The 16,401-nt window shown below is 41.4% G+C and overlaps 1 protein-coding gene across 2 annotated transcripts; it reads right to left on the reverse strand.

Moving 5' to 3' along the window:
- Positions 1 to 703: 703 nt before the first annotated feature.
- Positions 704 to 13,455, reverse strand: gnb2 (guanine nucleotide binding protein (G protein), beta polypeptide 2). 2 transcript variants are annotated; one of them, XM_023153764.3, is made up of 10 exons: positions 12,583 to 13,455; positions 10,807 to 10,886; positions 10,650 to 10,688; positions 10,039 to 10,145; positions 8,630 to 8,693; positions 8,230 to 8,392; positions 4,965 to 5,031; positions 4,651 to 4,852; positions 3,504 to 3,720; positions 704 to 1,768 (listed from the first exon to the last, which is right to left on the reverse strand). In XM_023153764.3, exons 2-10 carry the CDS (start codon positions 10,861 to 10,863, stop codon positions 1,662 to 1,664), a joined length of 1,023 nt encoding a protein of 340 aa, XP_023009532.1. In that variant the 5' UTR covers positions 10,864 to 10,886; positions 12,583 to 13,455; the 3' UTR covers positions 704 to 1,661. The 2 variants fall into 2 exon arrangements, with proteins under 2 accessions (XP_023009532.1, XP_004563951.1); XM_004563894.3 differs by having other exon boundaries at positions 10,807 to 10,889.
- Between the last annotated feature and the right edge of the window lie 2,946 nt (positions 13,456 to 16,401).

Below are 16,401 nucleotides of genomic sequence, written 5' to 3' on the forward strand. Positions count from 1 at the left end.
CAGCACCCCCCGGTGTCTAAAGACAAAAGCATCCGCCAGACATTTCCATGTACCTAAAGTCTGTTAACAATGAGTTAGTGGAAAAGCTATGACATGCATCGGCATTCAACATAAAATTTCTTTGGAGACTGAAGGTTCAGGTTGCTGCCACATATGTCTAATTAAGCAGATAACCAAGTTTGCTGTGTGCCAGCTTTGAGTTTTAACACTACATTTACTGGCCACACCTCACTATTAAGGGTCTTGACCCCTTTTTGCCTTCAAAACTGCTTTACTTCTTGGCAGATTCCACAAGATGCAGGAAACGGAGAATTTGGTTCATATTGACATGCAGCAGCCTGAAAGTATGTATCCATGGTTTCGTTATTTGACAGGACTAAATTCTGGCCTGACTATCTGAATGTCGCAGCAGAAATCAAGACTCATCACGTCAGGGGACTTTTTTCGAATCTTGACCATGCCTAAATGAGTTCCTGCCATGTGATTGGCTGATTAGATATTTGTTTTACCTAATATATCTAATAAAGAGGCAGGGGACTGTATATTCCAATAACCCATGTATGTCTATATCAGTGCTACTTTCAAATCTCAGGTTTAAGTAAAAACCTGAGGTTGTATAATGAGAATACCTGACAATATGCACTTAATACTCAGTTAAACGTGTCAGTTTTAGAAACAATTTTAAAAGGAAAACACAATAAAAGGCAGGAGAGGCAGTTATTTATTAATAATATGTACAATTATAGTAATGTCCAGATAATACAGTGACAAAGTCAAAGTTTGATTATTGGCTCCTACTCAATAAGACGTGCTTTTACTTCTCAACTTCTCTTAATCTCAGGTTGTTTTGGATTCATGTAACTGTCTCAGTATCCTCTGTTAATAAGTGTATTTGAGGCACACAGGAAGAACAGGAATAAAATAAGTGTGTAGAATTGGGGGGGGGGGGGGGAAAAAACTGGGTGAAGACAGTGACTGTGTGACGTTCTGAAACAGATGAAAATCAGTTGATATCTTCATTGAGCTCAATCATCTGTTCATCGGTGAATGTTTTTCCTTCTTTCTTACTTTCTTTATGTAAATGCACTCAGGTGGTTCCGCCTTCACGTCACCACTGCTGAGATACGTGTGGTAAAGAGACCGAAACAACAAAGAAAAATGAGTCTGAGGTGTATTTCGAGCAAAGTCATAAGACGAAAATATCGGGTAACATTCGCTCCACTGCTTAACACGAGAAGCAGTATGTCTCATGATAAGCATGTGTGAGAATGAGTGCGTCAGATAGTGTTGATGGGATTTGTGTTTTCGGCCGAACAGCTGAATATTCGGCTGTATTTGGTCATATTTTGACCTGTTATGTGCATGTGTGTGTTGCACTGTGGCCTTGCTGCTGTGTACTTTCATCGGCGGTAGGTAGTGTGAGCATGTGTTTAGGTCTTGTTATCTTATCCTGCATACAATACGTGTGTGTGTGTGTGTGTGTGTGTGTGTGTGTGTGTGTGTGTGTAAGCTCATATCTAAGTCATATATATTATGTACAGTATAATGTTGCGGTTCGTCTGTGGAATCTTACATACAGTGAGAGTACAGGGTGCAAACTGTGTCCCAAGATAAGAGCGGTGTCTGTTGGACGTGTGTGGTTCGCTGTTTATGTGCATGGCTCAGTTCCAGATCTTGAGGAAGCTGTCCCAGGACCCGGTGCACACCGCCATGCCGTCATCCGCCACGCCCAGACAGCTCACGCGATTGTCATGGCCTGCCAGGACTCCTGCAGGAGGGCCGAAAAAAACCCTAAAAGTCAACTTGTCATTGTGCAATGCACTTCTTCAAAAATCAAACAGTGAGCATACTGTTAACTTAAGATCGATGCTACGGTTTGTATCCCCCTGTTTCTTAAGTGTGCAGACAAAGATTTTGTTTTTCAAAAGGAATCTTTAAAATCTAAATGTGACCTCATTTTTATCTATTTATTTTTGATGCAATCAGCGGCAAAACAGACTCACGATGTTCTTTCTACAATGGAAACGAATCATTGTTTGGAAAGTTTGTCCCAACACTTGTACTAAAATTCCTGCTACTGTAATGACTGTGCTTAAGGCAGACTGTGCTGCTCTTCCATCACTGAACTTACTGCCAATTCTTTTTATGCTTTCATATATTTTTTTTTTTGTGGTAGGATGAACTTCTGACTCACCAGCATGTGTGCGCCATACGGATGATCTGATATCAGATCGTGTGCAGTATACACTCTAGATCTGCTTCCTGCAATATATATCGCTACTTTCTGAAGTAAATAATTATACTTCCTGTTGTACAGTACTGTCCTAATAATGCCTTGACCTTGTAGTAATACAGATAAAAGGGCCTCTGAAGGACTTTTTTCTATTAATTTTCAAAGCTGAACTTAAGTTATAAGTTTAGCCATTTCTGAATCTGTGAAAAAGGCATAATTTTCACTTATTTAAACGATTTAAGCTTATTCTCTGCTTTTGATCTTCTTAAATGTGTTTTGATTAGCAGTACACAGTAGTACACATGACACATCTTGTATAAAATGCTTTAGTTGCTGACCTGGCAACAGAGAAAAATGAGAAGTAAAATAGTGATTGTTTCCACAGACGCATGCAAAAATAAAAAGTCGTGACCAGAGTTATTACAGTTTAGCATTTTAGAATTCGTTTTTATTGTTATTTCATTTTGAGTTTTTGTTTTTTTTATTCAGTTTAGTTTGTTAGTTTCATGGGGGGATTTTTGTGTTTGGTTTTATTGTTTGAAAATGTTTCGTTTTAGTTTAGTTCTTTTTGTTTTAGGGTCCTAAACAGTGTTAAATTTTAGACTTTTAATTACTCTTGTAGGGAGGACATATGTCAGAGGTAAAACCAGTAATGTTTTTTACATGTAGTTTTAGTTTTAGTTGAATTTTAGTTAGCTATAATTTAGCTATAATAACCTTGATCTTGATACATGGCAAGCAGCTTAATTTCCTCAAAAACAAACAAACAAACCCCAAAACACAAATAAAGAATTACATTTTTTGCAACGACAACTCCGTTTAGAAGCAGTTTTAGTCGCACTATTTTTTTTATTCAGATTGTGTTTTCTATGTTTTTGATTGAACTCTTACAGCTGAAGCTCAGATAGGAGTTTGGTGGAAAGAGGCTCTAACCAGAAAAAATAAAAATTACAACCAATTTGTTATTTCTGTACTTTAAATCATTGTTATCAGCAGTACTTGTATACCAAGCTCCCCTCTCATTTAAACTGAACATTGTATAAACCTATTTGTTGTTTCAGGCATCAGAAAACTGCACACCTACATACAATCATCCCTCTGCAGTGCAAAAATGAATCACTAAACTAAGCTTTTATTTTAGCACTGAAAAATCAAAAGAAGGAATACTACAAAAACACGTGTGGTGTAATTGATAGATAATCACTTCATCTTCACCTTAGCTTGAAGATGAACCTTCCCTTTTCTCTGTTCTCTCGCTTGCTCCACCCACCTGCTCTGTCTCCTTTCATGGCATCCCATATGTTGCAGTTGAAGTCGTCATAACCAGCCAGCAGCAAGCGCCCGGAGCGGGAGAAAGCCACAGAGGTGATGCCACAGATGATGTTGTCATGGCAGTAGAGGCCTAGCTCCTGGTCTGCGCGGAGGTCAAACAGCCTGCAGGTGGCATCGTCAGAGCCTGTGGCAAAGGCGCTGCCATTGGGAAAGAACTGGGGAGGAGAAAGTGAGGATGACTCTTATTTATTATTTATTTATATTTTTAATTATAAATAAATATAGTTACAGCATAAGCTGCTATAGAGAGTTCCTGCCTTTCTTAAATCCCTTAATAAGACAGAAAACTGAATGGGATCAGTGCTTTAACACCGAATCTGTCCACCTGCCACACTGTCAGATGGCCTGTGCCATCAACCCAGACTCCCAACCGGAGATCGTCTCCTGAGATGATCAGGATGTTCAGATATGGTGTTAATTGATAATCTTGTTAATCCTGCAGCGCGCTTCCCATTTAAATCCCTCCCAAAGCTGGTGGCTGGAGACAGTGTGTGACGTCACCAAGACAAATCCTGGAGCTGATGCTGCTGATGACGTGTTAGACAGTACTCAGGAGCGCCAGAGTGCCACTTAAGGCCACAGATTAGCTTATAACAGTGCCAGGAATTCAGAAACTCATGATGTGTCTGAGAATAAATGTCTAAAATGGTGTCTCAAGCATACCAACTCCATCCAGTTTCTTTAATCTATGATGTGGGTCAAGCTAAAAAAACCCCTACGTTATGCTCCTGCTGACCTTGTGTGTGTTGTGGGGGTTTCTCATCCTCACACCTTAAACCCTGATTTTGAATGTAGTAAATTGGAATAAAAGTCCTGTTGTCTTTTAAAACTCTAAACTGCATTTTAAGATGCTGCTTTTGAGCGACCTTCCAATACTACATTTCCCACAATGCAACTCAAAAGCATCTTTCATTAGGTCTCCTCTGCCTGTCACATCAGTGATGCAGCTTCATAAAACTCCACGGCCAGAGCACTCTTCTGAAACAAGAGCTCTAAACTGCACTTGTAAAATATATAATCCACGATTTTAAGAAGAATAAAAGCAGTTGGGCCTACAAGGGCACCCGGTCCCTGAGGACACTCACACAGACAGCGTTGATGTCCGATTCGTGGCCCGTGAAGGTCTGCCGGCACATGCTGTCCCTGATGTCCCACAGTTTGATTGAAGCGTCGCAGGCTCCCGACACGAAGGTGTGCTGGTCGGGCGAAAGGGACAGACTCATGACATCACCGGTGTGGCCCGAGAAAACTGTGGTCTGCTGACTCGTCTCGATATCCCACAGTGCACTGGGCAAAAAAAGCAACGACAACAACAACAAAAAAAGCACAGGGTTAGTGATTGGAAAGCAGGAAAACGATGCTTAGGCTGCACATGTGTGTGTTGATCTGTGTGACTCACCATGTGGTGTCTCCTGAGCTCGTGATGATTTGATTGTCATCAATGAAACGGCAACATGACAGGTAACCTGAGAGAACGGAACGCACAAACACGCGGATGATGTCAGTGACACTTGATGACGCATTTTACATTAAATTACTACTGTATAGGAGAAGAATGTAAAACGTAAATATGACTATAAATTTATTGTGAGTGTACATATAGAGCTACATGTTGTCTCTGCGCCACTAAAACTACTCATTCGTTTAGATATTTTATGATATATTTTGTTGACATATTTTACATGATTACTACTTTAAAGCCTTCTTTTTCAAGCGTCTTTTTGGGATCATTTTTTTAATTTCTTTGAAGCTGCAATGATAGATGCATTGACACATCAGCAAAGTTTGCAGATGACCAGGATTTTGGAGCCATTGGAGACCTTTGACCTTACTTATAGTATAGGTATTAATTATTATTTTTAAAATATTGGAGTATTGGAGTCCAAAGACATGCAGCTTGTGGGGATAGGTTAATTGGATAATCCAAATTGCCACTAGGTGTGAATGGTTGTCTGTCCCTATGTGTTAGCCCTGCGACAGACTGGCGACCTGTCCAGGGTGTACCCTGCCTTTCGCCCTATGACAGCTGGGATAGGCTCCAGCACCCCCCGCGACCCTGAAAAGGATAAGCGGAAGCGAATGCGAATGCATGGATGGATGGATGGAGTATTGGCCTTCCCAAAACCTCGATCTAAACCTTTCTGGACTATGTTTTTTTTTTTCTTTCAAATTAGTCCTTTATTTATCCAGGTAAAAATCTAATTGAGATTAAAAAAAATGTAATTTTCAATAGAGACCTGTATCACATAAGTACAAGACATTCAAAACAAATACAATATCCTGCACAAACATTTGAAAAATACGCAATAACAGATCATTTAAGAGCGAAGGAAAAACCTCCAGTTTAAATGAACTTTACCAATTCTGCCAAGGAGAGTGCTAAAATATCCGGGCAGAATTATGCCAGAAGCTTGTTGGTGGCTACAAAAAGCGTCTGGCCGAGTTGTAACTTGCTAAAAGACATTTAACCAAATATTAGCAGGTGGTGTTGTGTATACTGGATTATAGAAACAGCAAAATAAAATCAAAGTTTTGCACTCAATTCTTATTTTTAAGTCATTAAAAATGTCTGCTGTAAAAAAATAAATTAAAAAAAGATTCCAACCTGGTAAAAGAACAGTTCAATGAACTCATGAAAATCTCGAAACTTCATGTCCACGAGTGCAAGAAACCGTAAGTTTAAAGTTGTGTATGTAATGTAGTTCTAAGATGCCTTTTATTAGTGTGTGAGCAAGCTGGGTGTGCTCATGAAACGCACGTCAGAGTGTACTCTTTCCATGAGCAAACACGTGGGCATGTGGCATGTTTGCATCCTGCATCTGTGGTCATAATAATCTATCCACGACTGCAATAAAAAGAAGCTTTTCCATAGGTTCAAGAGGAAAGATCTGTTTACATGTGGTGCCTGTATGTCTGCGTGTCTGTGCCAGTCCTGCTGTTGTCTTCTTTTTATTACTTCTGATTTCCCACACTGTCGAACTCTTCTCATCATTATTTCCATCATTATCAGGCTAATTCTTGTAACCTTCTTACCTGACTTCTTTAAGCCAATCAGACTCTGTTATCTATTCTTTAAATGTGACTTATTATGCTTTTCACTGTTCCTTTGTTATATACATATAATTACATAACATAAACATAGAATTATATCATTTCATATTAAAGACGAACAGAAAAAAAAACAAACAAAAAAAAAAAACCTCAATGCCCTGTTCCAGACACTTTTTTTCTATTCTCGTCTTCTGTTAGATGTCAGTGAAGAGGGAAAAAGTTCTGGCTTTAAGCACAGCAGCCCCACCCACCTGCTGTTCAAACTGAAGAGGCAGCCAATCAGAAGACAGCTGGCTTTAAAGCAGGAAGAAGGCTGCTAAAATTCTTGGCTTCAGACAGTGGATGAGCTGAGAAGTGCCAGGATAAATGGGGCTTATTTTGAACTGTAAATTGTGCAAAGCTGCTCTAGAAGGAGTAAAAATGTGGAGGGTTTTTTTAGAGATTGGTTGCTTTTTTTACTCATTTTCAGTCCAGTCCCTGTACCTGACCACTTTCAGAGGAATGTTTTTATTTGCCCTGTAACACTGGCCTATGAATCATTCAAAGAAGAAAAAGGCATCTAACTCAAGGGATGAACCAGTGTTGTGTCAACACATAACATTAATCCCTCTACTGTTCACTGAGGCCTTGTCTGAATGGTCTCAGTGGAAGGGTGGCTGCCAAGAAGAGGCATCCCAAACAGGTCTTTACACAAGAAGTGGACTGAAAAGCAGTGGCAACACATCTTATGAAGTGATGGATCCAAATTTGAAATCTTTTGGTTCAATACATTCCAAGGAGTTCAAGAGAGAGGTACATCAGTGAGTACCTACGACCATCTGTAAAGCATGGTGGAGGCTGTGATGGTTTGGGATGACATTTCAGCCAGTGGGAAAAGTACCACCAGATTTTGATCCACCATGCAATACCTTCTGACAAGCATCTGATTATCCAATTAGCAAATGCTTCCTTTTTCAGCATGACAGTGGCCCTAAACACATAGTCAATGCATTGACAATGGGTAGAACTGGGTAGAACAAACACATCTTTAGATCGCTGTCAGTCACGGATCGGCCTCCCCAGAGCCTGGACCTCAACATTATTGAAGCAGTGAAGGATCATTGTGACAGAAAATGGAACAAAAGGCAGAAACATTCAAAGAAGAGCATTGCAAAGTTCTTCAAGAAGCTGCTATTCCTGACGACTTCTTGAAGAAAATACAATCAAACTGCCTAAGAGAGTTCAGAATATGCTAAAGAATAAAGGCAGTCATACCAAATTTGGACTTTCAAGCTCGTTACAATTGTGCAAACCTAGTTTTTGCTAACATACTGTATTTACATGTATGTTTGCACATTTCAATAAATCATCTACTTCACGTTTTTCTTGAAAATATAAAATCAAAAATAAAATACATAGAGAAGTTATAGTGTCACAAATCAGAGTCACACAGACAGGAGTTAATATCTCAGCTCATTAAGACTGCAATTAATTAACCATGTAAATGAAGTCATTGTTTAGGGGTTTGGGAGTGGAGCTTTCCCACGGGGGCGTACGCTCATCTGAAACATCTCATCAGTTTTACTCATGAGAAGATTTTAACATAGTTAGCTTAGGGCGCCATGTTCTCTCACCTGTATGGCCAGGTAGTTCCCTGCTGACCCTGACATTGCCCTCGCGTGTCTTCAAGCAGTAGATGGAGCAAATGTTGTCGAGGCCTCCGCAGGCCACGTAGTTCCCCGAGGGAGCGTACGCACAGGTCATTACCCAGGAGGAGCGCAGGGGGATGGCATGTATCTAAGAAAAGAGAGGTAGTTTAAAGAGCATAAAATGGGCAGATATTAACACTGAAAACACACACGATGATGCCACTGTGACTCTTACAATCAGTCACAGTAACACTGAGAAAGAAGCCATTATGGAAAGTCAGCAGCACTTCTACAAGAGGAAGATGTTAGTCCACTTTCATTTCAAGTTCAGACAAGTCTTCCAGCTGGAGACGTGCCGTGTTTTTTGTCTTTTTGGTGATTTTACCTTGTTAGTTGTGTAGCTGTCCCAGACAATCAGTTTTCCATCTTGAGAGGCACTAACCAGAAGCCTGCAGACACAAAAGGGGAAAAAAAAACAAAAAAGTTTTGAATAATACAGGATCTCTTTAATTTTGGCATTTGAGTCCTGTTATCACACTGCGCTCCAAACCTGTTGAAACATGCTTTTCCTGTCAAAACACTGCAGCCTGAGATGATTCTGTGAGTTCAAGGTGAAGAATCAGTTGTTTTAATGTTTGCCTCAGCCAGAAATGTTCATGGTTAATGCCTGAAGTCAGCAAATGATTTCACAGAACTAAAATTAAAATGCTTGCAATGCTTGTGCTTTTGTATCGTGCCGCTTTGAGCTAAATGCTAACGCGAGCCTGCTAACAAGCCCACTATGACTGTTTGGCTTGTTCATTCAGCATTTACTAATTAGCGCTGGCAATTTGCATGTGTGAGTGGAAAATCAAGCATTACATCTTCACCAAACGTGCTACAGTTCATCTCGAGCAGGTATGTCCCATGTGTCATTACAATCCACTAAATAGCTGTCGAGGCATTTGTTGAATCATGAAGACAAAGAGTGGAGCATATTTTCACTGCATTACAGACAGGAATTATTTATTATAGGACTTATATCTTTTTCTCCTTTGGAAAACTGGGTAATGCAGTAGTCTAAAAGCTCCATCAAACAGCCAATGAACTGAAATTAATTCCCAGGATGGACACAGGTGGCCTAAAGCCTATTTACACCACTTGCAAATTTTCTGTGGGTCAGATGTGATCCATATGAGGTGGATCTGTGGCTCAACTGAGGTGTGGAGACTCACATTGAGTCAGCTCCATCAGTAAAGGCTAAATGCCCAGAAAAATGCAGAAGTGGGCCAAATTTAGGTCAAACATTTATTTGTATCCGCCTTTTTCTATTCTAGCTAATATAGATAGGAAGTGGCTACCTGTGGGGCGATCGTGGCTCAAGAGTTAGGAGTTCGCCTTGTAATCGGAAGGTTGCCGGTTCGAGCCCCGGCTTGGACAGTCTCGGTCGTTGTGTCCTTGGGCAAGACACTTCACCCGTTGCCTACTGGTGGTGGTCAGAGGGCCCGGTGGCGCCAGTGTCCGGCAGCCTCGCCTCTGTCAGTGCGCCCCAGGGTGGCTGTGGCTGCAATGTAGCTTGCCATCACCAGTGTGTGAATGTGTGTGTGAATGGGTGGATGACTGGATATGTAAAGCGCTTTGGGGTCCTTAGGGACTAGAAAAGCGCTATATAAATACAGGCCATTTACCATTTACCTGAAGTGGCTTTGATGGCCGATTACACTCAACCATTTTAGGTGGAACTTTAATCTATAGTATACAAAGAAAAATTAAACCAAGAAGCAGTCAAAAGCATTAGAAATAGTATGGACTCACCTAGAGTCTGTGCCCCAGTGCATGGCATAGATCTTGGCCAGATGGCCACGGAGGGTGCGTCTTGTCCGCATCTGGATCCGCCCCACAGGATCCAGACCAGCAGTTATCTAAGTTAGTAAAGTTAGCAAGTTAGCACTGTTTTGATCATTCACTGGGTGTGTGATAAAAGGTTTGGCAGAAAAGTTTTGCTAAAGAGTAACAGTACAGTGGCTATCAGACACCGAAGGCAAGACCGGGACAGAAATAACTAATATCACATGTCAAATATGACAATATGAATAATGCACCTGTAAAAATAAATTCAGAAATTATTGATGATTTATACTACTGCTGGTTCAACAAATGGCCGTCATCTATTATTTCTAAATTGTGCTACAAAAAGAAAAGGTCACTCCTCTGTGCAGGTGAAACCTGGAGACATGTTGAGAGTAGCAGGGATGGATTTTTTGTCCTATAGAGTAACATTTGATCAAAAACAATAAAAAAAATAGCTTTCCTGCTTTCTCCACTGTGCCCAATATCATGTTATTAAGTATATAGGTCCATATCGACGCCAGGTTAACCCATCCCCAGGTGACTGACATACATCTTACACATTCAGTTGCTCTCACCTGTGTCAGGGTTGAATCTCCACATGCTTTCCTGGCGTCCTAATGGTTATGAAGTCACAGGGAAGGGGAAAAAAAAGAGGACACCGCTAGTAAATAACAAATTTTCCAGTATTTTATTCAATGGTAAAACTGTTCACAGCAGACACACATCACTCACTCGTATCTGGTTCCGAAGCTGCTCGGCCTCCTGACGAAGCTGTTCCAGCTCACTCATTTTGAAACTGTCCGAGCTGTCACCTGCTGGATGGGGCACGACTTTAAATATCACACTCTATTATCAAATAAATCTAAATGAAATGAATATCAGTGCATATTAAGTTTTTTTGGGATTATCATATTTTTATACTTCCTAACCTACTAATCCAGAGGTCTACTTTCATCAATAATTGAACGCTACTTGCATTTGGGGAAATAAAATAATCAAATAAAATCCCAATTTTAATCTCTGAGGTTTACTGAACCCACAGTGAGGGAAAAAAATACAACTTGTAATCTGTTTATGGCTGTACAACCACCCATCCTGGTTTAACTGAGGAGAATAATCTGCAATGACTAAGCTGCTATCAAAAAGCCAGCATTGCTACCAGGCACCAGATAGTGAGTGAATGCTCACTATCTGGTGCCTGGTAGCAATGCTCATACAAGTCCAACTTTGCACTAATGCAGGACGGAGCAATCCTTCATTTGAGCCGCTGACTGTGTTTAAACAAACACTTCACGCTGAAGAACAGGGGAGTCCCTAATTTCTTAAATTACACAGGTACACGAAAACTGTTCATCTCTATGTTGCGCTTTCCAGCGGCGTGCACTACAGTATTTCCTGTTCCTCATGGGAAAACAGTTGCACATTCAAATATTCTCCCAAACAGGTGGCCTATAGATTTGCATATGTGAAGCTATTCAAATTCAAGATAAAAACCCCAGATAGCATGCATACAGTAGCCTACACTGTGCAAGGAAGAGCAATTAGCTACAGTAGACCACTGTTCCCTGGAGGGACCTGCGACCAGATGGATCACACAGCACTAATGGAAGCCAAAAGGGGTGCATCGTGGGTCTCAGTCTCCTGGCACAGCTGCTCATTTAGCCAATCAGGAGAATAGATGCTGCAGGAGAGGAGGATGAGGAGGAGGGAGGTAGAGAAGGGGGTGTGGGGAGGGGGATCATATATCAGGCCATGGGTCCTGCCAGATGCTCAGATGCATGTTTTTGCTGCTTCTGAGCATCAACTGGCGGACACGCAGATTTGTGCTGAAGTCAGTGGGTAAAGAGTAGCAGAGAGTGAGGACACGCATATCACACTGCCGCACTGATGATGCATGGCCTAGCAGCGACACGACCCTTGCTGCTAGGCCATGCTCTTTATAAAAGGTTAATATGGCAGGTCCTCGGTGTCCCCAGCACTTCTGGCACTCCACCAACCTCCGAGAGCATGTGGTAGAACAAAAACGCAAAGATGCCAGGAGTGCCTGGCCCCACCCCTTTGATTGCACATCTGATGTGGAGGTGCTCTAACATGGCATGGCTAAAATCTGCCTCCAACCACTGCATGCCGGGCATGAGTGGATGTTTGATGGCAGAGGATGTGAACGCATGGCCTAAGAGCCTCCCCAATGAAATACAGTCAGCACTGAGGAGAACGAGGGTACAGGCCAGTCTCAAAGGATGCACTCGAGAGAGATTTTTATTTCACTGTCTAGATTTAGAGATTTACATAATTCAAAAAAGGCCCTACCCTAGCTACATCACCTCACATATTGATCAGCACAGTCATAAAGGCCTTCATCACGTCTCATTTTAGACATCGAGCTCCTAAAATTGCGGATGTAGCTAATCGTATTTGGTCAAAATGATGCCATACGCACACCATCACCCAGCCACACACACAGGCTGACCTATCTGCTGTCACAGCGTTTGGATAATGGGTGGCTACCTGTTAATTCTCCCGATGATTTTCCTGCCCTTTTTCCTCCCCCTGCTGCAAAGAAAAATAAAAAAAGAAAGAAACTGAAAGCAACGTCCCCCCCTCAAAAAAAAAAAAAGGAAAAAAAGACAAATCCCGCGGAGGATTTAACTACAAGTCTTTTTCAGTCATTAAAAATCAAGTTCACAGGAGATCCACTTTAAAAGTTCCGTGTGTCACGATCAGCCTGTTTCCAAACCCTTCAGTAAACAGGCAACCGGAGGAGGGCTGCACACATTTCCATTTCTCTGCTTTAGCGGAGCTCCTGAGGAAAAAACACACACACAAGATGATATCTGCTGCTGCCGAGCTGCTGTTTCCTCTACGGATCGTTTCCACTTTTCACACACGGCAACCTAACAAAAACATCTTCGTCCAATACGGCGTAAACAGACGGAATTGGCCCCAGCTCTTTCCCCGGCCCGCATCAGGGATCGTCCATTAAACACTATTCTCAGTCCGTTTTACTCCGAGTCTTCGTGACGTTATCCTCGTTTCCTTCCTCTCTTTGGTTTCCTCCTCCCTCTGCCGATACTTCATCAGGATAGACGCCTCCAAGTCGGCAGTGAATTACAGAGTAAAATCCGGAAAGTGCAACAAATATAAATTATCAATAAATTGATTAATTTAAATTTTAAAAAGGACGAAGAAGCGTTTAGAATTCCAGCCTTCACGCAAGATTTTGTGTTTTCCTCTTGCAGACAGTAACCAGAGGCGGCCCTTACCGCTTGGGCAGTATCCACACGGTTCCTGTTTTTTTTTTTTTCTTTTTTTTTTTCTTTGCTGAATATAATCATTTAGTAACAGGGTGCCGGATCACGCGGTGAGCGCTTGCAGGATCCTCAAATCCGGGCATGAAGAAGTCAACCACACCCATCTTTTAAATACACGTAAATCCAATGCCCCCCGCCTCCTCCTTCCTGTGCAGACCACTACTCGGGGGATCCTGTGCTCACACGGACAGTTATTGTCTCACCAGACACAGGTCGATTACATTTATAAAAATCTACAGCATATGATTGATGGATTTTCAGGCGTTTTACAGAAAATATGAATTATATGTCTAATTTCACGTGACATTGAGACGATTTCAGTGAGATGAAGATGTTGCAATGCATGTTTGAAAAAAAGAAAGAAGATTTAGTAGGTTTAAACAATCACTGAATCACGTGGGAGCTTGACTAGTACTCGGATCTATCCCATAAATCTATGAGTGCACCAAACTGAGGAAGCCCCTCTCCTCTGATAAACATGTCCTGTTTATCGTGCTGTTTCCTGACGAGCATTTCTGCCTCAGCTGGGTGTTTGACCTTCACCGTGCAGGATGATGTGTGTGCAGAGTTTTCCCACCTTTGTCCCCTGATGAATGCACAAACATGAATCTATGATATTACAACTTAGTGGGATCAAGAATGACTGTAATCAGTCAACCCTCACAAGGGAACTTTTTGTGGAGAAAACTCTTTGAGAGTATTTTTATTTTTTATTTTTTTGCAGAGAAATGATAAAATGAATGAAATGCAGGTTGCAGAGAAGTAACAAAAAGCTTTTAGCGCTTAAGTGTGGATTTTCTTAGTTAAAGTAATCGCATTACTTCGAATTTACTTCTGGAATATTTAAGATCTTAAGCAAATGTTGAAAATATTAAACTTAAAATAACACAATACTAATATTAATGCAATATTATGTCATGAAGGGCCAAACCATTATAAACAAGAATACATATGGTTCTGTATAAAAATCTTCAGACATCCACACTTTCATTATATTTAGCTATGGGAAAATGGTGCAGAGATTTATTGAAGCATGTTAAAACACACATGGAAATACAATATATCAGGCAGAAACAGAGTTTAACAATTCTAACGAGCTTAAAAGTCAATATTCGATAGGACCACCTTTATTCTTCAACACAGCCTGAACTGTGCTAGGCAGCTTGTAATTTCTCTAAATAGTCTTCAGGAAGAGTTACGGTCTGGACTCTGGGGAGGCCAGTCCATGACTTATATGTGGCAGTGTGTGTTTTTCTTTCTAGGTGTGCATTTACTGCATTGGTGTGTGTTTGGGATCATTGTGATGCTGAAAAATAAAGTAGGTAAGCAAGTAAAGTTTATTTATATATCACCAAAACCAAAGTACTTTACAAGAAAAAAGTAACATAAAAATAAATAAATGGGTTCCTTAAAATTCATGGTCAAGATGTTCACATTATTTTTCCCATCATACTCATCCAGTTAGCTGCCCCTCTCTGAGCCTGGTTCTGCTGGAGTTTTTGCTTCCCACTGTCACAAAGTGCTTCTTCACAGGGGACTGTGTCATTATTGGGGTTTCTCTCTAATACTGTAGGGTCATTACCTTAAATATAAAGTCCCCTGAGGCAACTGTTGGTTTGAATTTGTGCCATATAAATAAAAATGAATTGAAATTAAACTGAATTATTAGATAAAACAACACAACAGCAACCTGTCCTCCAGCAACAGTTCCATTTCAGCTGTTTCCAAAGCTGTATTTCATCCGCTCTGATTTAAAGACAACCACAGCTGATGCATTTCTGTTTATGTATGGACACAAAATTTATCACATATGCAGCTGCAAGACCATTTAAGACTTTAAATACAAACAGCACTACTTTTTAATTCTTTAATACACAGTGAGCCAGTGCAAGACTGTCAACCCTGCAGTAATATGGGGTAGTTTATAGATGAGCAAGAGACTAACTCTAATATAGAGAGCATTAAAGCTGAAAATCATGCTCATACCTTCCAGAATTGACAATTTTAAAAGAGGTTTGAGTATTTATTTAGATTGTTCTGATAGGGCAACGCGTTAGCATTGTTCTCTCCAGGTCAGTGGGGTTAGGTTAAGTGGTGACTGCTTCTAAATTGCCCATAGGTGTAAATGTGAGTGTGAATGGTTTTTACCCTGCGCTTTAATAAAAGTAGTTACTTTGTAAATCAGAGTTCATATTCCCATCAAATTCAACAAGATTCCCAACACCGCTGGCTGAAATGCAGCCCCGAACCATGAGAGAGCCTCCACCATGTTTTAGAGATGGCTGTGCATGCTTACTGTTGCACTTCTCTCCTGTCCTTGTCGTACATACAGATGATAACCTGAAGCCAAAAGTTTCAGATTAGGATTCATCACCCCATGAAAACTGTTGCCACTGATTTTTCAGTCCAGCTCTTGAATAGAAACTGCAGTCCTAGAAACTGCAGGATCTAGGACTGAGCAGCTCCCTCTGCAGCTGGATCCTTAGCTTCCTGTCTGACAGACGCCAGGTGGTCAGACTAGGCAGCATCACCTCATCCCCCATCACACTGAACACTGGTGCTCCACAGGGGTGTGTACTGAGCCCTCTCCTGTACTCACTCTACACCTACGACTGCACAGCCACTAACAGCTCCAACATCATTGTGAAGTTTGCGGACGACACTACAGTGGTGGGTCTTATCACCAACGGTGATGAGACGGCTTACAGGGAGGAGGTCAGCGCCCTGACCCACTGGTGTCAAGACAACCATCTCACCCTCAACGTCGCAAAGACAAAGGAGTTGATAGTGGACTTCTGGAGGTGCAGAGAAGTACACACCCCCATCACCATCAACGGCGCTGCTGTGGAGAGAGTGAGCAGCTTCCGGTTCCTTGGAGTACATCTGGCTGAGGATCTTACGTGGTCAGTACACACAAACAAAACAGTGAAGAAGGCGCAGCAGCGCCTCTTCTTTCTCAGGAGACTGAAAAGATTCGGCATGAGCCCCCGCATCCTCAGGACCTTCTATCACTGTG

This window comes from Maylandia zebra, linkage group LG10, assembly GCF_041146795.1.
Source record: "Maylandia zebra isolate NMK-2024a linkage group LG10, Mzebra_GT3a, whole genome shotgun sequence".
In the NCBI taxonomy this organism is placed as follows: Eukaryota; Metazoa; Chordata; class Actinopteri; order Cichliformes; family Cichlidae; genus Maylandia; species Maylandia zebra.

Coding starts and splice junctions, on each gene's coding strand:
- gnb2 (XM_023153764.3), bottom strand. CDS start 10,863: ATGAGTGAGCTGGAACAGCTTCGTCAGGAGGCCGAGCAGCTTCGGAAC. Junction 8,694..10,038: donor CACTGGGGCACAGACTCTAG/GTGAGTCCATAC, acceptor TTGTGTCTGCAG/GCTTCTGGTTAGTGCCTCTC. Junction 4,853..4,964: donor AGCTCAGGAGACACCACATG/GTGAGTCACACA, acceptor TTTTTTGCCCAG/TGCACTGTGGGATATCGAGA.